Source organism: Argentina silus (assembly GCF_951799395.1).
Source record: "Argentina silus genome assembly, chromosome: 3".
NCBI classification, from domain to species: domain Eukaryota; kingdom Metazoa; phylum Chordata; class Actinopteri; order Argentiniformes; family Argentinidae; genus Argentina; species Argentina silus.
Window position 1 is genome coordinate 11,854,009 of NC_139657.1, and position 23,823 is coordinate 11,877,831.

The 23,823-nt window shown below is 48.4% G+C and overlaps 3 protein-coding genes across 3 annotated transcripts; all 3 read right to left on the bottom strand.

Annotated features, from left to right (window-relative positions):
- Window positions 1-1,890: 1,890 nt before the first annotated feature.
- On the bottom strand, window positions 1,891-5,941 carry cyp11a1.2 (cytochrome P450 family 11 subfamily A member 1, tandem duplicate 2; the record flags this gene model as incomplete). Its single annotated transcript, XM_083666139.1, has 9 exons — window positions 1,891-2,013; window positions 2,135-2,326; window positions 2,908-2,986; window positions 3,273-3,439; window positions 3,642-3,802; window positions 4,139-4,342; window positions 4,503-4,702; window positions 4,921-5,076; window positions 5,664-5,941. 9 exons carry the CDS (start codon window positions 5,939-5,941, stop codon window positions 1,891-1,893), a joined length of 1,560 nt encoding a protein of 519 aa, XP_083522265.1.
- A 1,651-nt stretch (window positions 5,942-7,592) lies between these two features.
- stoml1 (stomatin (EPB72)-like 1) lies at window positions 7,593-16,048 on the bottom strand. The gene is made up of 7 exons (XM_083667388.1): window positions 15,736-16,048; window positions 15,300-15,406; window positions 15,009-15,158; window positions 14,342-14,545; window positions 13,824-14,034; window positions 13,381-13,584; window positions 7,593-8,275 (listed from the first exon to the last, which is right to left on the bottom strand). The coding sequence occupies exons 1-7, from the start codon at window positions 15,902-15,904 to the stop codon at window positions 8,082-8,084; spliced, it is 1,239 nt and encodes a 412-aa protein (XP_083523514.1). The 5' UTR covers window positions 15,905-16,048; the 3' UTR covers window positions 7,593-8,081.
- Window positions 16,049-16,607: 559 nt separating this feature from the next.
- LOC310802143 (photoreceptor-specific nuclear receptor-like) lies at window positions 16,608-19,188 on the bottom strand (the record flags this gene model as incomplete). The annotated part of the gene is made up of 8 exons (XM_083666434.1): window positions 16,608-16,740; window positions 16,892-16,997; window positions 17,126-17,369; window positions 17,587-17,774; window positions 17,975-18,247; window positions 18,407-18,510; window positions 18,649-18,799; window positions 19,098-19,188. 8 exons carry the CDS (start codon window positions 19,186-19,188, stop codon window positions 16,608-16,610), a joined length of 1,290 nt encoding a protein of 429 aa, XP_083522560.1.
- Between the last annotated feature and the right edge of the window lie 4,635 nt (window positions 19,189-23,823).

Below are 23,823 nucleotides of genomic sequence, written 5' to 3' on the forward strand. Positions count from 1 at the left end.
GTGTGTGTGTGTGGTCCTCTCTCAGAAGAACGACAGTGAGAAGGAGTTGCTGAGACTACAGAAGGCCCACCAGCAGCAGCAGGCCACCCTGCAGCGCTACCAGAGCCGCATGGCCAAGATGGGAGGCCTGGAGGCCACAGTCAAACAGCAGGAGAAGGTGATCCACCACGGCTCCTTCTACTGACACTAGACTAGTTTACCTGTCTGCTCTCTCACCTGGAACAATGCAGCTCAGCCTCTACTGGCAGCGTGTCTTACTTGAACCCTAGTTCGGCCTTTCGTTGTGTCATCCCAGCTACCGTCTCTAGTGTGGAGAGTATGTTCATCCCCCCCCCCCCCTTTCTCTCTGATGACCAGAACTTTGTCAATTCTGTGCTTTTGATGTATAGGTCATTGAGAAGATGGAGAAAGTTCTGGATAAGAAACTGACAGAGAAAAACAAGGAGAATGCGGAGAGAAAGAAGTTGTTGAAAAAGCAGACGGGTGAGAGTGTGTGAGAGTGTGTGAGAGTGTGTGCTCTTTGTTGTTTTCACGCCAGTTAGCTTTCTCGTGCGGTCATCACGACGAGGTACTCGGACACCTGGTCGCTTAGCCTCCGCTCTGACCCATGTGCCCACAGTGGGTGAGGACGACAACAGAAAGGCAGAGATGGAGTCTGCCCTGGCCGCAGAGAACTCTCGCCTCAGAGGAGAGCTGGACAAGTTACGCCACCAGCCTGCCCCGATCATCATCCAACAGCCAACACAGGTGAATGTTACACACAGAACGTACAGGTTCAGCAACCCTCCAGTACACAAAGACACACACGCGCACGCACGCACACACACACACACACACACACATACACACATATAGCCACTGGATAAACATGGTGCTCAGTGCTGAGGTTCTCTGATTGTGGTTCTCCTCTCAGACACGGGAGGTCTTCCCTGACAAAGAGAGGCTGAGTCTGTTGAGTAAGCAGGAGAAGGCTGAGGCAAGAATACGCACACTGGAGACTCAGGTATACCGATAAAGAGATCAGTACACACACACACACACACACACACACACACACACACACACACACACATCTGTAATAAACACACTACACTAGGCCAGATAAAGTAAAATACTGTGTGTGTGTGTGTGTGTGTGTGTGTGTGTGTGTGTGTGTGTGTGTGTGTGTGTGCTTTTCAGTTGGAAGAAAACTCAAAGCGATGGGGAAGACAGAAACAGGAGATGTTGACCAGACTAAGTGAACAGAACTATGGCTTTGCACGAACATCAACTACAATCCTGCATGATGTTTCCCCGGTCAGTGCAGTATTACGTTCCTGCAATGCCTGGCATTATGTATTTACACAACATCTGTCTATGTAATTGTTTGTAACGTATAAGTGAGTCTGAGTGTGTGTGTGACTCCTTGCAGGGCCGTAGCAGACGCAGGCAGCTGAAGCCTCCGAAGTGACCCCCACCTTACCACTGACTAGACCTAACCTAACACCCGGCTCTCCCAGGACACGATCATGTCATACTTCATATGAATCAGAGAACTTGTATTTTAGTAGATATTTAGGCATAATAAATCATTCACAAAAACAAAAAAACTGTCTTATTTCCATATGAACAAGGAACAACAATACGACTAATTGGAAAAAAGATAATGTTATTTTTGACCCATAATTGACGACCTCACATTGTGGAAGGCAATACAGACACTGGTTACTACAGTTGTACCGATACTATACTACGAATACAGCTTATTAGTTACAATTGTTCCAGTTTTGTAGACTTTGGAAGGCATTTCATAGCATTGTCCAGCAGTGTTTTGGTGTTGGTTATCAACTTGACAGTGTTTGAGGTAATCCCTTCACCTGATGCCGCCACCGTCTCCTCTGAACAGCTCTGTCACCGACTATTGTGTAAAGGCTTCAAGGTCAACACGATAGGCTTCTCTGGCAGCAGGATCAGCTCAAAGGTACTCCGCACCTCCACCTGCCGTTGTTTCTCAACCCGGAAGTTCTCAAGCATCTGTCATGACAGGACCACAGGGAGGATGCGATCAGAGATACAGTACTGTATGATACGTTAACAGGCCGTCATTCTGTCTCATCACATTCGACTGTGGCAAAGTAGTGACTCTATATCTCACATGGATGAGGAAGAGCTGCATCTCTGTCTCAGCGATCCTGCGGCCCAGACACTGGCGCGGGCCGAAGCCGAACCCCAGGCTCCTGAAGTAGTGGCTCTCTGTCCTGAGCCATCGAGACGGCAGGTACTGCTCAGGCCGGGGGAACACTCCGGGGTCTCTGCCCATAGCGTACAGGCCCAGCTGGACCAGAGTCTGAACACACACACACGAACACACACACACACACACACACACACACACACACACACACACACACACACACACACACACACACACACACACAAACACATGATCACAAACACACACACACACACACACACACACACACAAACACATGATCACGCACACACACAAACACACACACACACACGAACACACACACACACATAAGAAACCAACTCTTGACCCATCAGCTGTCCATAACTACAGACTAGTATCCGTTCTCTCCTTCTTATCTAACACCCTTGAATGTGCTGTCTCTAACCAACTGTCTCACTGTCTCCTTCAGAACAACCTCCTTGACCCTCACCAATCCGGCTTTAAGGCTGGGCACTCTACTGAGACTGCTCTCCTTGCTGTCACGGAGGCCCTCCACTCTGCTCAAGCTTCCTCCCTCTCCTCTGTTCTCATTCTTCTCCCTATGATGTATATACGGCCAGGCTCTCAGAGGACCCCATTCCAACACACAGCAATAAAACAATACTCTGCTCTCCAAAACAATACCCAGAGCGTCTGATAAAGTAAGGACCAGTGTGTCCTCCATAGCCTCTTACCCCAGACGGTATCTGGTAGTTTTGAATAACAATGTCCTCTGTTATGTATCTCTGCAAGCTCACGGCCACGGGATGCAACCTGAGGGTGCAAAGGAAAGTCAGGAAATCTGATTAGCATTGATGGCAGAACAGAAGTGCTCTCTCAGGAAACAGAAATTGGAAACCGGAAAGTGAGAGGTAGCCTTGACCCTTAATGCCGGTAGCCACAAGATGGCACCATTCCGAACATTCATTGGAAATTGTAAAATTCCATGATCAGTAATGACATGATACTTATTTGGATGTTGAGGTTGGATGTTGGCACCATTGTTGATATGGTGTCTGGTCATTATTCTCTATGATTCTGTGCTTTTGCTGTTTCTCACCTCAGTGTTTCCTTCAGGGCTCCTTTGAGCAGAGGCACCTTCTTTAACATCTCTATCATGTCTCCCTGGGTGGCAGCCCTGGCAGCAGCCACCTCCGTCCTCAGCTCCTCCTGCAGGTCTGGGTGTCTGGCCAGTTCATACAGCGTCCACAGCAGAGTTATAGATGTCTGAAATACACCCAACAACAGGCCTCTACACTGTCAACCAGCTCCAGTCTCATTGAATTGGGTAATTAGAAGGATATTATCAATACAGGCAACAATAATCACATTAATATGAACAGAACATACAGTACGGTATCAACACGACTCGTATTATTATGGATACGGCGTGGTTCTTGTCGTATGGAGTAGAGCTCATGTGCTTTACCGTGTCGACCCCTCCCGCCATCAGCTCGGTGACGCTGGCCTTTATGTCCTCGATGGAGAGCTTGTCGAGCATCAGCAGGCTGGCTAGAACTCCAGGGTATTTCCCCTGGCGGCCAGGTTCCTGGCGCAGCTCTCTGTAGATGTTTTGTATGCAGCGGTCCGCTGGGGAGCCACAACACCAGAACACAATAACACTGATTATTAAACCTTTATTTATGCAGGTGTGTCCCACTGCATAAATCCCACTTAACAACTTCACACTGTGTATGTGTATGTGTGTGTGTGTGTGTGTGTGTGTGTGTGTGTACGTGCGTGTGTGTGCATGTGTACGTGCGTGCACCTAATTTGTTCTTCACTGCTGAATTAATTGTGTGTTAGATTGTGTGTTCACTTCTAAGACAATTGATAGTTTTGATATACAGTTAAGAGCACAATCTTTAACTGTTTATCTTTCCTTAGTCTTCTTAGCTGTATTTCCTCTCCCTGGTGTAGCCCTACCCTGGTTGAAGATGCCGTCCCAGGCAGCCACATGGTCCCTCCACACCTTGGCCCCCACCCTCCTCAGCAGGCTTGGGGGGATGTACAGCATGGGCGAGGTGGTCTTGAACATGACGGAGATACAGTCGATGAAATGCTGGGCCTCAGGGTCAATGTAGTCCAACAGCAGCCCCAGACGCTCTCCGTACAGCACCGAGCCCACAGCTTCACGGGTCAGAGCACAGGTGAGACATGAAAGAGCCAGTAGGGTTAGACTCAATAAGAGAGATTATAGATTTGTTTCTAGCTCAATATGCCCACGCAATAAAGGATTCCCATTTTTTTAGCCTACAATGTGGAGAGATGAGATAAAGCCAAACCTTACATTCCAGCGCATATTTGAAGAGTTCATGAGAGAGATCTGTGGTCCATTTGTTCTGCCCACTTCTCTCTATCTTCCTATGGACACGGGCCACAAAGTCCTGGCCCACCTCATCCAGAAGAGGTACAAAGTTCCCCAGGACCTTAGGGGAGATCACCTCCCTGTTTAGAACCACCCTGTTGGATCGCCAGTCCTCTCCATTCCTGTGGAGACAAGTTGGCCCAACCTTATTGTTCTGGATAGACCTCCCTGGTTGGACTACTTTATCAGAAAGGCTATAACTGGTGTCAGGTGTATTAATCTCTTCTCAAAACATCACAGAGGAGGGTTCTGCCCCTGCCTACCATAGCAGGTTTACATAGATTTTTGAAAAGTAAAGGCATGAGAAACAACTGCAGGATAGGTGTGTCAGAACACCTACTTCAGTAAGACTCCATATTTGCGGTTCCTGTAGTCTCTGTATGCGGTCCATGGCTCTACGTTAAGCCTCTTGGGGTAGTGGCCCTCTGCTTTGAACAGGATTGCTGCATCCTCTGGGTTGATGATGTTCACACTCTCATAGTACCCTATTTTCTCCCTGCAGCAGAATGAAGGAGAACATAACTCTGATGTTACGATGAAGATTTTGGGTTGTATAATTCACATTATTTTCTATTTGTTATTATAGGAGTCTTGGTTTGTTGCCATGTTTTAAGAAGCGTGTTTGTATTTGGAGAGAACGTATTTCAAGGTCAGAATGAAATGTTTTGTCTGCAGCATAAATGTTGAAATGCTAAGGCTACATCTTAACGGTCCCTCCTAAAGACCTCTTCATCCCCACTACCCCCCTGTGCAAGTTTCTCTACTGTTAAAAAATAAAAAAAATAAAGTAATTTTTCTTCTTCTAGCATTGTGACTGCCAATGGCCCCTGGTCCGAGCATTGATTACTTTTTCTTATGATGACTGATGGATAGATGATTCACTTACTTAAACAAATATATTTGTTGTAAGTCGCTTTGGATAAAGGCGTCTGCTAAATGGCATAAATGTAAATGTAACTTTTTAGTTGTGAATACAGCACTGGTATTCAAAGCTTCAGCATATATGGACGATGTCATAATTCAGACTTTTCTTTCCCTTATTTTTTTCGCAACGTAACGTCTCTCTCTCCTAATGTAGCCTACCTGTAAATGGGTCCGAAGGTGTTGAAGTTGTGCACCATAACTCTGTGGATGTTCCTGAAGCCGTCCAGCTTCCAGAAGCTGTAGAGGTTGGCCAGACTGTACCTCCAGAGCCCAGGGATGTCATTGAAGGGCCGTATGGTGGGGCCGCTGTCTGGGTACACTGCCTGTTTGACCACTGGCATACTGCTGCTGTGGCAGGCCCTGGGCATGCTCGGTCCACCTGGCCAGGACAGAGGCAGTGCCCCAGGGCTGCGCCACAGACTGCTCCACCTTGCCATCATAAAACCTCTGTCTCTCCCTCAACCTCTCACTCCTCCTCTGTGTCTCCCAGGGACAGCTGGCGTGCTGTTTATATTCAGCCCCCCTCCCTGCCCTGAGTCAAGGCTCTCCTCCTCACCCAGACTCGTATGTTAGGTAAGTCCTGGCTGGTGTGGTGGAAGTCTAGGATTTACCACTCTGTACTTTAGCTCTTCGGAGGTAAGAATCAAGAAACAAGTCCTGAGTCGCCACAATATCTGAGTCCGGTATTTATTGCTTGCAAACAAGAGACAAGAGCGTAACAGCAGCCCAGCGTAGAACCGGGGTTCGTTCAGCACAAGTCTAAAGAGACAATGATCAGGTTCGTCTTTTATACAGTTTAAACATAATACAGGCGCCGCCAAGGCTATCGGCTGATGGGCCTGTGCTTACGTGAGAAAGGGCGGGAGAGAATGAACAATGGGGAGACTTTCTTATTGATTAATCGCCGTTCAACATTTCACACCTATCGACAGGATGCGCCTGTCCCCCCACTATTGCTCTCTCCTATCACTCCCTCAGAGATCACCGCTGTTCATATGGTAAATCATACAGTGAATGTAGAATAGTTAGTGTACAAGTTTGATTTAAATCCTTTCAAACAAAGGATGATTCAGAGGCTCCCTACTTGCTAGTCTCGCCAAATGTAATGAACACAAACAAGAGCACCTCACTAGACTCTTAATGTCATGTTAGTCGGGAATCAATTATACAAATAACCAATTAATAAGAGATCTCTACTCACATGTTATATGTCAAGAGTAACTCTCCTAATTGATGAGATAAGATTCTAATTGCTGAAATCACAATGCCTCACACGCCCAACGGACACCTTAACCATATTGTGACCATTTGGCTGAACCTCTGTGGAACGTTATCAAAGATACACATCAAAATAATGGAAATGACATCAAAATACTACTCATAAAATACATGTTAAAATAAGATCAAATATGACTATACACCCATCTATGAAACATTCATGTCATAATAGAGAAAAAGGGGTGTATCGATTTAATGGCAGACAGGATGTCTGCTAGGTGTGCCCATTCTTCTGTGATACAATGAACCCAAAACACTTGTAAAGTGATAGCAGTTGATCAAGGTATTCCCTTTGGCTCACAAACACAAAGAGTAATTCACATGTAAACACATGTAAATAGAATATAGTGGTCACGACTGTCATCATATTTTCAGAGGAGTTTACTAGTCAGCCTGTCTTCAAAGCTGTGTTCATATTCTTAGACTGATATATATATGTATTTTTTTTTTTTCAACTATCTTCAAAACAGTTAAATTAGCCTTTCTTAAATGTAGATGCCTAAGGCAGAAGCATTTGAATTCTCATATCACCCACACGTCAGGGTAGTTTTATCTTTTTGATCATTACATCGTGTTAAATACTCAGACCTTGAGTAAGAATGTTTTCTTTCTAAACAGCTGTTGGGGAAGGGAAGGCCACTGCGGAGAGGGTCATAGGTCAGCGACAGAAACACACAGCTCTAGGGCTGTTGACATTCATGTCTTGGAATGGATCCACAAAGATAAATACGACAAGGACCCAAACACCACGCAAAGCAGACAAATTAAATAATTCTGTTTCATTATTAAAACATGTAGGGACGGGATGAGGAAGGTCATGTATGTTTTATTGAAATGCAGCAGAAAGTGCACTATTCACATTGTAAAATATACGTCACAAATATATGTCACAAATAACAACACAGCAATGAATAATTGCACAAGTACAGTATCACTAAACATAATACATACATTTTACATAATAGTAAAATGATTCATAAAAATCTTCAAGTAGACCACAACATTGTCATTATTTGACATAAATGAATCAATATAGCACAGCAACAATCATAAAACCACCAACTTTAGCTAGTCTAGTCTGACCCAAACCGACTGCCTGGGTCAATGTGTTCTTCTCATATCTTAAAAGATGTACATTTCCTTTTCAGTGCTCAGCTCCGCCTTTGTCAGGTGACTGTCTGAAATGAGACATGTCAGGTGACTGTCTGGAACGAGACATGTCAGGTGACTGTCTGGAACGAGACATGTCAGGTGACTGTCTGGAACGAGACATGTTTGTACAGAGGCAGGGGCTCATTATTACTTGAGCAGTTTGATGAGTTCCTCTAGCTTCATGGCAGTCTTCAGGTCCCCCTGGACTTTCAGTCTCCCGCTGGTATAGGCTGCAAACGGACGTAGGCTGCCCTCGAACATGGCCAACAGGTCCCCGTCACTCATACTCAGAGTGACGTCTGGCTCCTGTCCTGGTGAGCCTGCCCCAGCATCACCACTACCTGCAGACGGGGAGGAGACAAAGACACTGTTAACAAGTTAACAAGTAACAAGACTGTTACAAGACAGATGGTCAATTACAGAAAAATGCCTTTGCCTATGGGATCCGCTGAGATCCAACTTGGATTTTCTGCCACTGAGAGTACTTACTAAACACATTTACATCCAACACAAAACAATACTGTGGGGGGACATGCAGCGTTCGGCCTGTAGAGGGAGCTACAGGACCGTGGCCGGGGTTGTGTCGGCGAGACTTTTGTTGCACACCTGCTGCGAATTAAGTCTCGCCGGCGAATGTTTAAGATGGGTGTGCTTCTGCCATTTCAGGAGGAGAGGTGGGCTGGGAACGACGGAGGTTTTCCGACACTGACGGCTGGAAAGTCGATAGAACTTTAAGACGGGCTGAAAAGCCAAACCTGTATATGAGTGTGCAAATAAACGGGACCAAATCCCTCACTAAAATACGGCGTCTGCCTCTGTGTACATCGGACATTGTTACATTGGTGCCCAACCTGGGACACAGAAGAAGGCAAGATGGACGCGCTAACAGCAGCAATATCAAGGATAACGCTCGTCCTTGAGCAACAGACGGCCCTGCAGCAGACCCAGCAGGCGACACTGGAGGAGCTGACGGCGGCGAGGGTCGCGGACAGGGCCCTCCGCCAGGACTTCCCCAGGGCCGGCGGGCCGGCGCCGGGGACCGGAGCGGCACCAGGTCCCCCTAAGGTCCAGCTGCAGAAGATGGGGGACCTGGACGACCCAGAGGCGTTCCTCGCGGTGTTCGAGGGGACGGCGAGGATCTCGGGGTGGCCGGACCGAGAGTGGGCCTACCATCTGCTGCCCCTCCTGTCAGGGGAGGCGCAGCTCGCGGCCCACAGTTTGCCGGCGGCCGCCCAACGGGACTACCAGTCCCTGGCCCGCCTCTATCCGACGCGTGTCAGGCCCAGGGACCGCCTGGGCCTGACACCGGAGGAACACCGGCGCCGGTTCCGGGCCATGGCCATGGAGGAGGGGTGCCGGCCCTTCGCCTTCGCCCAGCGGCTGGGGGACAGCGCATGGCGGTGGCTGGACCCCGAAAACAACTCGGCGGTGGAGGTCGGGAACCGGGTGGTAATGGAGCAGTTCCTCGCGGGGCTCCCGGCCCGCACCGCCGCCTGGGTCCAGTACCACCGCCCCCAGGACCTAAAGACCGCCGTGGGTCTGGCCGAGGACCATCTCTCCCTCCCACCGCGGGGGCCACAACGACCAACCCCGGCCCCGCGGCAAGGGGGGGGAGGCCAACGCCCAGGAGGAGCCGGGGGAGCAGAAGGAGGGAGGCCGGCGCCCGCCCCGAGAACGAGATGGCAGGAGCGCGCCGATCCGGAACCAACCCCGGCCCCGCAGAGAGCACCTCGAGCGACAGGGGGGGTGTGTTGGCGGTGCGGACGGCCGGGCCACGTGCAGGCCGAGTGTCGGGCGATGGACGTGGGGCAGGTCGTCCGCATCGGCGACATACCGGGCCCTCCCCCCGGACCAGGAGCGGCGTATCGTATTCCGGTAAGGATACAACGTGATACGCACCAGGCGTTCTTGGATTCGGGCTGTATGCAGTCCATGATCCAGGAGCGCCTGGTTCGGCCGGGGGCACTGTTGAAGGCATCGAGGGTGCGGGTGAGGTGTGTGCATGGGGACATTCACGAATATCCGCTGGTCGCTATCGAAATTCATTTTGAGGGGAAAAACCATAGTGTACAGGCGGCGGTTAGCCCACGCCTCACGCATCCCCTGATTCTAGGTGTGGATTGGGAGGGGTTTCCTCAAGCGGTAAAGAGGGCTACCGGGATGCGTGCACGACAGCTAGGGAGGTGTGTGGCGTGTAATGTGCTCTGTGCCGAGGCGGCGCCTCGCGACACTGCCGGGGAGCCGGAGCCGGCGGGGGCGCCTCACCCCGAGACTTCCTCGCCGAACTATCCGCTGCTAGGCGACTTCCCCCTCGAGCAGTCTCGTGATGAGACCCTCAGATCAGCCTTTGACCAAGTGATAGCAATTGATGGTACTTTGATACGGCCAGACACAGTGCGCGCCCACCCCTATTTTGCGATTATCAGCGACAGGTTATATCGAGTAAGTCGTGACTCACATAGTCAGGAGGAAGTAACCCAGTTGCTGGTTCCCCGCAGCCGCCGCGAAATGGTCTTCCAGGCGGCTCATTTCAACCCCATGGCGGGCCATCTAGGGTATGACAAAACACTGCACCGTATAATGGCTCGATTTTATTGGCCGGGGATTCGGGCAGAGGTGCGTAGGTGGTGCGCGTCCTGTCGGGAATGTCAGTTAGTAAATCCCCCGGCCATTCCACGGGCCCCCTTGCAGCCCTTACCATTGGTCGAGAACCCGTTCGACCGCATTGCGATGGATATTATCGGGCCATTTGAGCGGAGCACACAGGGTTATCGATTTGTGTTGGTCTTGATAGATTACGCCACCCGATACCCCGAGGCAATACCTCTGCGCAATATCTCTGCCAGGAGTGTAGCGCAAGCATTGTTTCAAGTCATCTCCCGCGTGGGAATCCCGAAAGAGATTCTCACCGATCAGGGCACTAATTTTATGTCACGCACCCTCAAGGAACTGTATGGCTTGTTGAACATCAAGGCGATTCGAACCAGTGTTTACCACCCGGCCACTGACGGCCTTTGTGAGCGGTTCAATCGGACCTTGAAGTCAATGATCCGGAAGTTTGTCCACGAGGATAGTCGGAATTGGCATAAATGGCTAGATCCCCTGTTGTTTGCGGTGCGGGAAGTTCCCCAAGCTTCCACCGGGTTTTCCCCGTTTGAATTACTCTACGGGCGTAAGCCCCGGGGTGTCCTAGACCTGTTTAAAGAAAATTGGGAGGAAGGGTCTAGCGACAGTAAGAGTGAGATCCAGTACGTCCTCGACTTGCGCACAAAGCTCCACGCCCTAGGGGCTATCTCACGTGAGCATTTGCTGCAAGCCCAGGAGCGTCAGAAACGCCTGTATGACAGGGGGGCTACCCTACGAGAGTTTACACCGGGAGACAAGGTGCTCGTACTGTTACCCACCTCCAGCACGAAATTACTAGCGAAGTGGCAAGGGCCGTTTGTGGTCACACGTCGCATGGGGGACGTGGATTATGAGGTTATACGCTCGGACCGGGGGGATAGCTTGCAGGTGTATCACGTCAATCTCCTAAAAAAATGGAACGACGTGGTCACTGTTGCTCTGGCTACGATAGTTCCAGAGAGAGAGGAGTTCGGTCCGGAAGTCCCAAAATCGAAAGGTAGCACTCCGGTCGATATTGATAACCATCTCTCTGCTAGCCAGGCCGCGGACGTTGCAGATTTGCAGCTTAAGTTCGCCGACGTGTTCTCTCCCCTGCCCGGTCGGACTACGCTCATCGACCACCATATAGAAACGCAGCCGGGTTTAACGGTGCGCACGCGTCCCTATAGGTTGCCGGTGCACAAACGAGACGTTGTGTGCCGGGAGTTGGAAGCCATGCTGGAGCTGGGTGTGGTCGAGGAGTCCCGCAGTGATTGGTGTAGCCCCATCGTGCTTGTCAACAAGCCAGATGGGACTATACGGTTCTGTGTGGATTATAGACGGGTTAATGCGGTCTCCAAGTTCGATGCATATCCGATGCCCCGGGTCGACGAGCTCTTGGACCGGCTTGGTACGGCCAGGTACTTCACGACATTGGATTGCACGAAGGGATACTGGCAGATTCCACTCTCGCCGGTGTCCCGGGAGAAAACGGCATTCTCCACTCCGCTCGGGTTATTCCAGTTCACCGTGCTCCCTTTCGGGTTGTTCGGAGCCCCAGCCACTTTTCAGCGCCTCATGGACCGTATTCTGCGGCCGCACGCCGCCTATGCTGCGGCCTACCTAGATGACATTGTCATCCACAGTGACACCTGGCCGCAGCATGTGCGGAGTGTGGCTGCTGTTCTGCGGTCCCTGAGGCAGGCGGGGCTAACGGCCAACCCGAAAAAGTGCGTGATCGGGCGGAGGGAGATCCGGTATCTGGGGTACCACTTGGGACGGGGGGAGGTGCGACCGCAGATTGAAAAGACTGCGGCCATCGCCGCCTCTCCCCGGCCCAAGACAAAGAAGGAGGTGAGGGCCTTCCTGGGGCTGGCGGGATATTACCGCCAGTTCGTACCTGGGTTTTCAGAGCTGGCCAGTCCCTTGACGGACCTCACCCGGAAGGGTGCCCCGGATCCGGTCCAATGGTCGGGCCAGTGCCAGGGGTCGTTCGAGGCCCTTAAGGGGGCTCTTTGTGGAGAAACGGTCTTGTATGCGCCTGATTTTAACCTCCCTTTCTCCCTACAGACGGACGCGTCGGATAGAGGGCTGGGAGCAGTGCTGACCCAGTGCGTGGAGGGGGCCGACCGGCCGGTGCTGTACCTGAGCCGCAAGCTGTCGGAGAGGGAGGGCCGGTACAGCACTGTGGAGAAGGAGTGCCTGGCCATCAAGTGGGCGGTCGGCACCCTCCGCTACTACCTGCTGGGTCGCGCCTTCACCCTCTACTCCGACCATGCCCCCCTCCAGTGGCTCCACCGCATGAAGGATGTAAACGCGAGGATCACCCGGTGGTACCTCGCGTTGCAGCCCTTCAACTTTTCCGTCGTGCACAGACCGGGGGCGCAGATGGTCGTGGCAGACTTCCTCTCCCGTGCAGGGGGGGGGGAGTAGGTCGTCGGCCGTCGGGTCCCCGGCCTGTGTCGGGCGGTGGGGGTATGTGGGGGGACATGCAGCGTTCGGCCTGTAGAGGGAGCTACAGGACCGTGGCCGGGGTTGTGTCGGCGAGACTTTTGTTGCACACCTGCTGCGAATTAAGTCTCGCCGGCGAATGTTTAAGATGGGTGTGCTTCTGCCATTTCAGGAGGAGAGGTGGGCTGGGAACGACGGAGGTTTTCCGACACTGACGGCTGGAAAGTCGATAGAACTTTAAGACGGGCTGAAAAGCCAAACCTGTATATGAGTGTGCAAATAAACGGGACCAAATCCCTCACTAAAATACGGCGTCTGCCTCTGTGTACATCGGACATTGTTACAAATACACTCTGTATTTGTCTCCTGTTTCTAAATATGTGCAGCTCACCTTGGCTCAGATCCACGTAGTAGCTGCTGTGCTGTCCGTCTGTGGAGCTGATGTGGAACTGGAAGCAGGCCCCCACCTGTCTAACCAGCGTCTCGGACAGGAGCAGCTTCACCACCCCTACGAGCTCCTCCACCGAGCTGGGCCTGCTCCTACTCTCTGCCTGAGGAGCACAGCTCTGCTCATCTGTGAAGCTCACGCTATCCTCTGAGGACACACACACACACACAATTAACAACACAGACTAGGCCAGGGAGACACAACAAAGAAGATATGACCAGAGAACAGGGTTGTTGTTCAGTCGCACAACATAGTCGCACAACATAGTAAGGCGTTTCGCAACATTTGTATTCTCATTGGACAAGTTCAAATTGTACCTCCTCCTAAACATGTTGCTATGTTGTAGCCCTACCAAACATAACATAGTGTGGGGTGTTGTGTGTTACCTTTCCTGGGCTGGGGAATTCCACTGTTCCCTAGGAAGTGCATGGCCAGCTGTTGAATGGGGCCAGTGAGGCCCTCCAGGCCAGGCACAGAGGGTGGCATGATGAGGGTTCCAGGGGAGCAGTGGTCTGGTCCCTTCAGCACAGAGGCCACCGTCAGCTCTACTCTGTCCACCTCCAGCCCCCAGGGGCGAGTCATCTCATTGATGTCCATCTGAAGTCAAGGGCATGAGTTAAGACACTATTGCTGCGTTCCCATTTCTCCACCACTTCATTGCACGTGTCTGCACTCCTCCACATTGATTTGAATGGGACTGGACTGGCATAAAAGCCCATGCTTAAACCAATCTTCTGCTGTTAAATCCATGTGGAAAAGTGGAAAAGTGCACAAGTGCACACTTCAGGAGAAGGGTGGAGAAATGGGACACAGGCAGCATATCTTTACTTCCATCGTGCAAGAGATATGTGAAAGGTCATGGTTCCCTACTGCTAAGTGGCCGGGTCATGATTGTGTCACTCACCCCGAGATGCTCTCCCAGTTTGACCCTCTCTGTCTCGATCTCCTTGACGGTCTTCTTGCCCAGGCAGTGGGTCATGGCTTTATGAGCTGTGAGGCGGGTCGAGGCGTTCAGGTCCTGGACCGACACCACAGACATGACGGGGCTCCAGATCCGGAACTGGATGTCTGCCCCCACTGACACCAGGCCGCCATCCCTAGTGTTCACCTAGAATACATTTGGGATGGAGGTGAGTGGTGAAGCCTGTTTTCCAGTCTAAGTAAGTTAGTTTACTTTATCTTCTGATGACTGATGGATAGATGATTCACTTACTTAAACAAAATGTATTTGTTGTAAGTTGCTTTGGATAAAGGCTTCTGCTAAATGCCATAAATATAAATGTAAATGTCACCTAGCACAGCAGAAAATACCATAACAGGAAACACAACAGATCCCCCTACGCTGTGGCGGTGCAAGGTAGTAAGTTAATGAAGGAAATGGATGTGTGAGTCGAGGGTTGAAATCGACCATGAGCAGCATGGGAATTCAACTTTGGAGCATCAGGAATAGTTAATGTGCACTGGTTTCGAAGAGATATCTCCACTGTCCTCCTTACTGATGTAGAGATGGCCGCCGTGATGTTGGATGGGGTTGACAGTGTCATGACGGCACACAAATGTGTTGGGTTTACCTGACAGGGAGGGATGTTGAAAGCGCGGGTGCGCAGGTCTACTCTCTGCCACTGGTCTATGAGGGGCAGCACTAGGACCACCCCAGGGCCCTTCGGAGGACGAACTCGACCCAGGCGGAACACCACAATCCTCTGGTAGTTTGTCACAACCTATCACGCATCATCATCATCATCCTCATCATCATCCTCCTCATCAATCAATCAGAGTTCATATAACCACAGTCAGTACTAGTGTATGCGTGTAGGCAAATTCACTGAGATCACTGAGATTTCAGAATGGAGTCGACTTACTTTCAGGACAAACCATCCTGATATAGGGAAGGTGATGAAGGTGACCACATACACCAGGAACGTGACGATCAGGTTGCAAATCCAGGACACCCATCCTTGAGAGACGTCTTGGGAGATCGAAAATGTGATCGTTAGGTTTGATCATGGAGCTATTCTACAGTAATAGACTACTGTAAGTCTAATCAGTCAGAATTAATATAATGTATGTTGAACATTGTTACATTTAATTTCCTGTCAGACAGTTTGGCATAGCTACTTGCTACTATATGAGGGGCCATGTCATTGGTTTTGTACGAGTCTGTGGCTCGGTTTGTTTGCATGGTTTAGTCAGCTGTCAGATCCACTGACCACAGATCAGATGGGTCGAGGAAGAGGAAGCGTTCCAGCTATGCATGGTATGGTAGACTAGTTAGACTTGATTCGAACCAATACATACCAGTGAAATCGTTGTCAGCGACTTTGGGTATGTAGTCAAACGAATGTCCTTTGTGCTGGAACTGTGTTTGCACAAAGCTTTCTGTAGCCACAAACAACCCAGGACTAGCAGGAATCGAGTCTCTCTGGGGAAGAGACTGGTATTGATATCCAGACGATTTACTAAACATTGTCTTAGAAACCACCTCGCTAAATAACTTAACTGTCTGTTAAGTTGTCAACCAAAAACATGGCATTATACAGGTAAATTAGTTCTGGGCGAGATCTAAGGACATTTGTTTTCATCTGCTCGCAGACAAGTCAGTACTTCCGTGTTTGCCTGTTGCTCCTCTTCTGGTGTCTGGTGAAAAATGGAGCAAAGGTAGAGGAGCTAGAGCACATCCCCCTCTAGTGGACAGATGTGGTGACTTGAAAAATCTAATGGATCCCTGATTTGGTCCTTATTATGTTGGACACTCCACTGTTTCTCATAATGACATTGGGTAGACCGTAATAAATAGGTCTATTGGATAGACACATCAAATAAAATATGTTTTTATTTAGTTTTTCACAAACATCACAATTTTATTGTTGTTCAGCCTCAATAACAAACTTTGTATATAAATATAAACTTATAAATGGTGTACAATAAACTATCTACACGATCCCATGTTGTAGAAAAAAGCAAGGAAGGACCACCAAACATTTCAAATATCATTTCTGAGATGTACTGTATTTTAAGCAGGTAGCTTCATTTTGGACTCATTTACAACAACAGCCTCTGTTGAGTCATTGAAAATATGCCATATCTCTGATGCAAAAATAGAGCAAGATACTAAGTGTCTTGTTTTACTGGGCAGATTGAGCTTTCAATTTGTTCTAGCTACAGCTCCTCTAGTTTTTGAACATGTCACAAAGTAGCTTCTCCATGGGCGTGTTGCCAATGGTCCTTTGGAAGAACAGCTGCTCAATCCTCTCTGAGCTCACGAAGTGTAGAGAAGGCAGAAGCAGCAGAAGTTTGCCAAACCTGAACAAATAAGAACAACATTGATTGATTGACATTATCTGTGCATGTGCTGTTGTGTGCCCCTGTGCATGTTTCAATACAATAAGTTATAACTAGGCTATAACACATTTCAGCTTATTACAATGGTGCTTCATATAGTGAAATGTCTCACCTGGCGCTCTGGCTGGGGTAGATGGAGTGGATGTGCTGGCCAAGCATCACCTGAGACTGGTCCTGTAGATTCTCCACCTGCTCAGGGTCCTTCAGACCACGAGTCTCTGCTCCAGGGAGAGAGAGACATAGCAGACATCAGTCACAGTGGCCACACACTGAGACCCAATATTGAGACCGACAGTCAACAAGTCAATGGGTTGTAAGGTGAGCAGATATGAGTAGGATGTCCCACCTGGCTTGAACAGTACGATGGCCTTTAGACAGGCAAACTCAGTGGGGTCCACAGCCAGGGCCTTGAAGCGATTAAAGACCTCCTCCAGTGATCGTAGGTGGCCTCCTGTTGGGAGGCTGCTCTTGCCCTGCTGTGTGGGTGAGAAATCAGGTAGGGAGAGCAGAGGGCAGCTGTCCAGGGGCAGGGACCACTGGATGGCACACAGGAGGAAGAGCTCACTCCATGCCTCTTCCAGCAGAATTACCTAGGGGGTCACAGAAATAACATCAGTCTCCTCTCAATCCCTAGATTATCCATAGATATCCATCCAAATGGTAGAATTTCTTTTTTTCATTTATTCATTTTATATCATTTCTCTAACAGGTGTTTTTTAAGCATAACGTATCCCATTTACAGTGCTGAACATACTATAACCGTATGGCTCATTTGAATGAGTAGAGAAAGATGGTAATGTGTCTCACCTGATCCCTGAATGGTAGGTGAGAGAAGACGGGCAGGTTCTTGGCCCACTTGACTGACATGAAGAGCAGGCGGGCAGACGTCTCATAAACACTCTCCTGGCTGCTGGAGTTATAAGGGGATGAGTGGAAATCAGAGGGGCTCCTCTCCCTCTCTGGCTCGTTACTAGTCACGTCAATATTCTCATCCACTGAGAGAGAGAGAGAGAGACAGACAGACAGAGACAGACAGAGAGACACACACAGAGACACAGACAGACAGAGAGAGAGAGAGTCAGATACATGGAAATGCTACTATAGACATAGTTCAATGTCTTGCTAAAAGGGTACATATTCAGATCTATCTGCCCAATGTTCCCACTTCTACAACTGCTCTTCCTCAGCTCCTCACCATCCTCTGGCTCCAGCTTGGCGCAGGTCTCTGCCGTCATCAGGCTGGCCATGAAGCGGTGGTTGTTCTTGGGGCTGCTACAGCGCTGTGTGGGGACGGGGGCTGGGGCTGGAGGGGTGACAGAGGAGCTGATGGGGGATCTGCTGATGACGGAGTAGGTGGAGGAGGAAGCGGGCTCCCTCGTGGTGGTCAGGTGCTCCTTGTCCGTGTCCAGGTCCATGTTGTCCAGTCTGACCTGGGCTGTGCTGCGGGGCTGACGTTCATTCTGCACGGCTGTGGGAGAGACAGGAACCGAGAACAGAGTCACCAAGAGAGGAGATAGCATTGGTTTTGTCAAGTTTGTGTGAGAATGAATGACATGTATCACATGCTGTTCATATCTGCTATTTTGTAAGCCAGTTCAGTGGTTGATTTTTCACACCACTCACTCACCGTCCTTGTTCATGCCAGCTTGGAGGCATCTCTTCAGTCGACAGGCTTGGCACTGGTTACGATGAGCCTTGTCAACAGGGCACATGCCGGTACCAGCCTGACACCTATGGAATGCGACCATACACACTGACTGTTTTAATATGCAATTGCTAGAGTGACACCAGCGTAGAGATTGTTAAAAAAAGAATAGAAATAAAATCATTTAATCATAAAATATGTGGGGTTTTTTGCCTCCTCTTTACCTGTAGATAAGCCTTCGCCTCACACTGCGCTTGAAGAAGCCACTGCAGCCATTGCAGGCATAGATGCCGTAGTGTTTGCCACTGCTTGTGTCAGCACACACTCTACACAGCGTCCCCGGGCTCAGGGCTTTCCCTGGAATTGGGCTTTTAGCTGCAGGACACAAAGAGCATGGTGACTTTTATTGATACTGTTCTGTTTGATGAATTTCAGTACAACTACAATATCATCTGATGGACATGCACTTATGAATGCAACTGCCTAACTTTATACCACCCAACTTGAAACCGCCGAAGTGTAAACTGGCCAACTTTTCTACCCTTTGGTGGCATACAGTTCATCAGAACTGATGAATCAGAGCCGGTGAACATCATTCCATGTTTATCAGATGCAGGCCCCCATGTGCTATATATGTTATTTTATACAGGCTGTTCTGTAGTGGGTGGCTCACCTGCTTGGGGGTCATCTATAGTGTGTAGCCGTGCGGGGTCCTTGGGGTCGGCAGATGGCAGCATGGTGATCTTGGACAGGTGGTCTTCCATCCTCTTGGCCAGATAGATGTATCCTGTCCAAATATGTGGATCCCACAGTTTGAGATTTTTTTATCCAAAATGTGGAATTCTATCCCAGAGTTTGCTGAGATCCTTCAAAACACTGGTCCAGAACTGTCTTGACACGTGGAGATGCCTCTTTAAACAGGATTAACAGCTGTATGTTGACCAAGGCAGACCCGTCTAGTCACTGGGAGATGTCTAGTTTCTTCCAAGATCCTTTGAGAGTTCCTGTGTTTGCCCTCTCTTCCTTCCCAGCTCTGTGCTGATACCTTGGGCTGTGGGACGGGCTCCTGGGGCTCCTGGGTGTCACAGTCGTCGCGAGAGATGAAGTCAGCCACCTCTTCTTATGTCCATCTGTCTGTGTGAGACTGAGCCTATGAGTCTCTGTCCTCCTGGGGCTCCCTAAAGGAAGACAAGGAGATTAGCACCAGGCGCTGTGTAAGCAAATGCTTATTTGTCATCCTCTTAATCTTTACTGTCCATCTAAGGGTGGATCAATCAGTCACACCACTTACAATGAGGAACATGCTCAACAAGTGTGAAAATGAAACATAGAATTTGTTTCATGTTAAATCAGGGCTTTTTCCATCAGTGTCTCTAAATCTTTGATCTACACTTGCAATACTGTATATGACTGCTGTGTATCTTCTCTGTGAATCTGCCTTCAGAGTCACTTCGGTCGTTGATAACATGACATTTCTGAGTGTTTGCAAGTTATTGGATCGGAATTCATAATTATGATCTGTATTGGTGAGGTTGCCTTATAATCTCCATCACATGTTTGTTTTTCCATCTTATGTACCGTATTTAAGCATCTTTGCGGGTGAGTCAGTGTGTGAGTCATGTACAGTAAGCTAATCAACTGTAGATGGGACCGGCTATATAGATACATGCCAGCCTGAGTATCTATACTGTAGTACTTACTCTCCAAATGATCATCTTTTCTTATCTCCCTCTGAGAGTGTTTTTTGAGTTGCTTATTGGGCACTATTCTCCCATTTTGTTATTCTCTAGCTTGATAAATATGTATATCCTAATATTCATTTTGTAGTATGTTTTTATTGTTTCTAGATTTAGTCCTGCTCATGACACCTAGCATTACACTTGCCATGCAGCCACTGAAAAATAGAACCATCCTAAATCAACTAAGTAGCTTAGACTACCATGAAACGTGTTCTGTTGTGCTGAGAAAGGTCCTGCGAGGGGGCTTTGGGGAAGAAAAACAATTAGCTGTGAGATTGAAAGAGCAGTAAAGAGCTGACCCTTAAGTCCATTCTTCTGCCATATGGTGGCTGCTCTCTGGATCCCGGTCTGCCTAATTAGTGACCCCTGCGTGATTTACTGGTAATTAGAGTGCTGAAGTCAGTGATTTGCTTTTTTCTTTGATTCGTGGATTTATCTTATTAAGGACTTACACAGTGCGGGGTCACAGAGAAAAGCCAGACAACGACACATGCCTTCTCTATCCTATCCACAGACCTCTGAATCTGATGATTTAGCAACGTCAATAGAGTCTGCAGTCACTACCTTTTAAGCACAATAGTCTGTCAGCGCTCACCACCATTGTTACATGGAATGTTACAATATGGTTAATTTTCATCACAAACCTAATATTTAGCTCCTTTTTTATTTTTTTATGATGATGATGATTGCTATTTATGCTATAGCCTAAAGGTTTTATACCATTCTATTAAGTTCTGAACAAAGGGACTCTCCCAATTTGAGAGAGTCACGTCTAAATACAAATAATGAACTGACCAACATCAAAAGCTGTGGTGTCCACAGGTCAACTTCTTTCATGTTTAAAATCCCTATTAATTCACTCTTAATTTTAGGAGGGCCACTTTGTTCCCCAAACAGACCCCTCTCTGTTAGACTAAACTAGTGTGTAAAAAGATTAGAGGCCCCGAATAGGAGGGGGTTTGTCTGTCGTACCAGACAGAGCCATTTGAACTCTGAACTGTTTTTCTGTATTAGCTCAATAACCTGAGAGACGGCCCAAGGACCTGAGCTTACCTTCTCAAGACCCCCAACATTAACCCATCCCCCACATCTAGTTTTACACACACACACACACACACACACACACACACACACACACACACACACACACACACACACACACACACACTAAGTAACTGAGTCACACACAAGTTAAATTGGCAGCTGAAATTAAAGATGCATTACAGAACTTTTGTCACTAATCTTTTTTTCATCAAATTTTGGCTAGCATGTTGACTGTATGGTTTATGGTGTCATGTTAATCGATTGATTATATCATCAGATTACACACTCCTTAGTTTAACAAACCTTTACAAAATAAGCTTTTACTCATGGGTGTGGGGAGTTGTGTCCCTGTCTGTCCAATCAGGTCATTTCTTGACAATATTTCTGTCTATTTACAGGACCCACTTAGCTCAAGAGCTTCCCCCGAGGTTGATAGTTCCATGTACTGTAGTAACTTTAACCAAATTCAAAACCAGACCATCTTTCCCATCATCATCACCAGCAACCTGTTGTGCTGTTGAATCCAGGGGGTGAACAATATGTACATCTTAATGGTCACATGACATTGCACTTCCATACCAGGGGAGGCTGGTGGAGGTAGAGATCGGAAGATGAGCTCATTGTAATTCATGGAATGTACTAGGGAATGGGGTTCGATACCATTCCTCATTCCATTCCATGCATTACAATGAGCCCGTCCTCCGATTTCTACCTCCACCAGCCTCCCCTGTTCAACACTGTAGTTAATGAAAGCATGCCTAGTGTGAATACAAGCATTAGTCTGATCTGGTGAGTGCTGAGGGTGGCGATCTGCAATCCCCATTCTGCGGTGTTACATAACCCAGGTGTTAAAGCTTGCCCTGGCCTGACAGTTTGGAACTTTATTAGCCTCTTACCTGCACGTAAGGGGAAAGCTGATCATTCTTGTCCCCACACCAGAGCTTAAACTGCACCCAGTCAACACAGCTTTCACATGAATGGATGTTTTCAGTTTTCATGTGTTAGTGTGACTTATAAATTCAGCATTACAGAATTTTTCAATTGTGTTTATTGTGATAGTAGCCGGTTAGAATCTGCGTCAGTTAGTTCGAGCTCCCCGTAGGTTGGGGTTAAAATGTACAATGAGGCTCACAGCACCTGTGTCAAAAGCAAGCGACTCAGATTGGTGTGAAAGAGGGACCAGGGAGTGAGGAGCTGTTGCAAACAATGTGTGGTGAGGATGAAGTATGGGTAACAATTTTCCACACTAGCAAGATCCCCAGGATGTCCCCTAACCCCTGCCCCCCCCACCATGTCTTGACCCAGATCTCTGACAGAGTCCAGCTGCTGGGTGGCGCGTGGCAGGGAGCGGGGCGGTGATGCTGCCATCAGCAGAATGCTGTTGTGGGGTTAGGAGGCTGGGGAGGGATCAGTGTCAGATTGGTCCTCTCCTGAGCACGGTGATGTGGCTCAGAGGTCCTCAGGTTGTTTAGCAAAGCCAGCAGCACTTAAACAGCCAACTGCCATGAGCCCGGCCCCAGTGATTAGGACGTACTGCTGTGTTGAGGAGAAATATTTCCAGTGACATCAGACCATAGGCGACCGGCCACGTGCCTGTTGGTTATCATCCAAGCTGCACTGCATGTGTGAGAGTGTGCCCGACCCGCCAACTGTTCATAAATGAAGTGACATCTTTTGACAGTTGCTTTTTTGTCATTTTAATAATTGCTGCAGTCAATTAATTCATTTTTTGATTTGGCCATAGCTTTTGCATGTGAAGACCAGTGTTTATTGACAAATAATGATAATGTATATAACATATACATTATATAATAATAGTTAAAGTCAAGTCCTGCTCAATAAACGTACTGCTGATGGTAAGACATTGCCTAAGATCCATTTTCTGCAAGCAATAACAGGGATTATGGAGGCATTTGTAATGATGATGTTTCTGATATTGAAGAGTAATTATGCAATGATGCGTGGAAGAAAGTGGATAGTCAAATTGAAAGTTGAATAAATAAAATTTATTAGTCAGATATCTGGGACACTAGACTACTGTCCAGGAGAATGGGTAACAGGGCAGGGGCACCCACAAAGAGCTGGCATTAAATTTTTATAGTAGGTAGTAAACAGGAAACCAGGACATATGGTTCACATCAGTTAGGGCAAGGCACCAATGAGTCTGGCCTGTGCCACCTGAGAGCATGGGGCCGGGGTACCTTTTGTGGTAAGGCAACATTCCAAGGGTCTCTCAGGAAAATAAACATCATATCAGTGTTCAAACAGCATGTCAGTTAATTCAAAATGTGAAACAATCTCACAAATGTTACTTCTGTTTTACAGTCTGCTAATTGCCTGTGTTTGAGAATCCTTAAATGATTATGATAATATTTGGGGAGGTCATGTACATTTAAAGTGTGCTACATATCACGTACTGAAGCTTACTGACATACTTAAGGGCATATTTTCTGCCAGTCCTTCAGTGGATGTCCTTGAAGGCACAAGTTCACAACTCCATGCATCGCATCAGCATAAGCTGCTTTATTTATAATCTCTTTGAATGTCAGCTATTGTCAAAGAGTGAGATTAACTTTTTAAGAGGTTGTGTGTCCCTGTTGCACCTGGCTGGGTAAC

What these genes read in the sequence shown, in the direction of transcription:
- stoml1 (XM_083667388.1), bottom strand. Translation starts at nt 15,904, where the DNA reads ATGTTTAGTAAATCGTCTGGATATCAATACCAGTCTCTTCCCCAGAGA. An exon ending in CAGGATGGTTTGTCCTGAAA is followed by an intron (nt 15,159 to 15,299) that starts GTAAGTCGACTC and finishes GATGCGTGATAG; the next exon opens with GTTGTGACAAACTACCAGAG. An exon ending in AACTGGGAGAGCATCTCGGG is followed by an intron (nt 14,035 to 14,341) that starts GTGAGTGACACA and finishes CCTTGACTTCAG; the next exon opens with ATGGACATCAATGAGATGAC.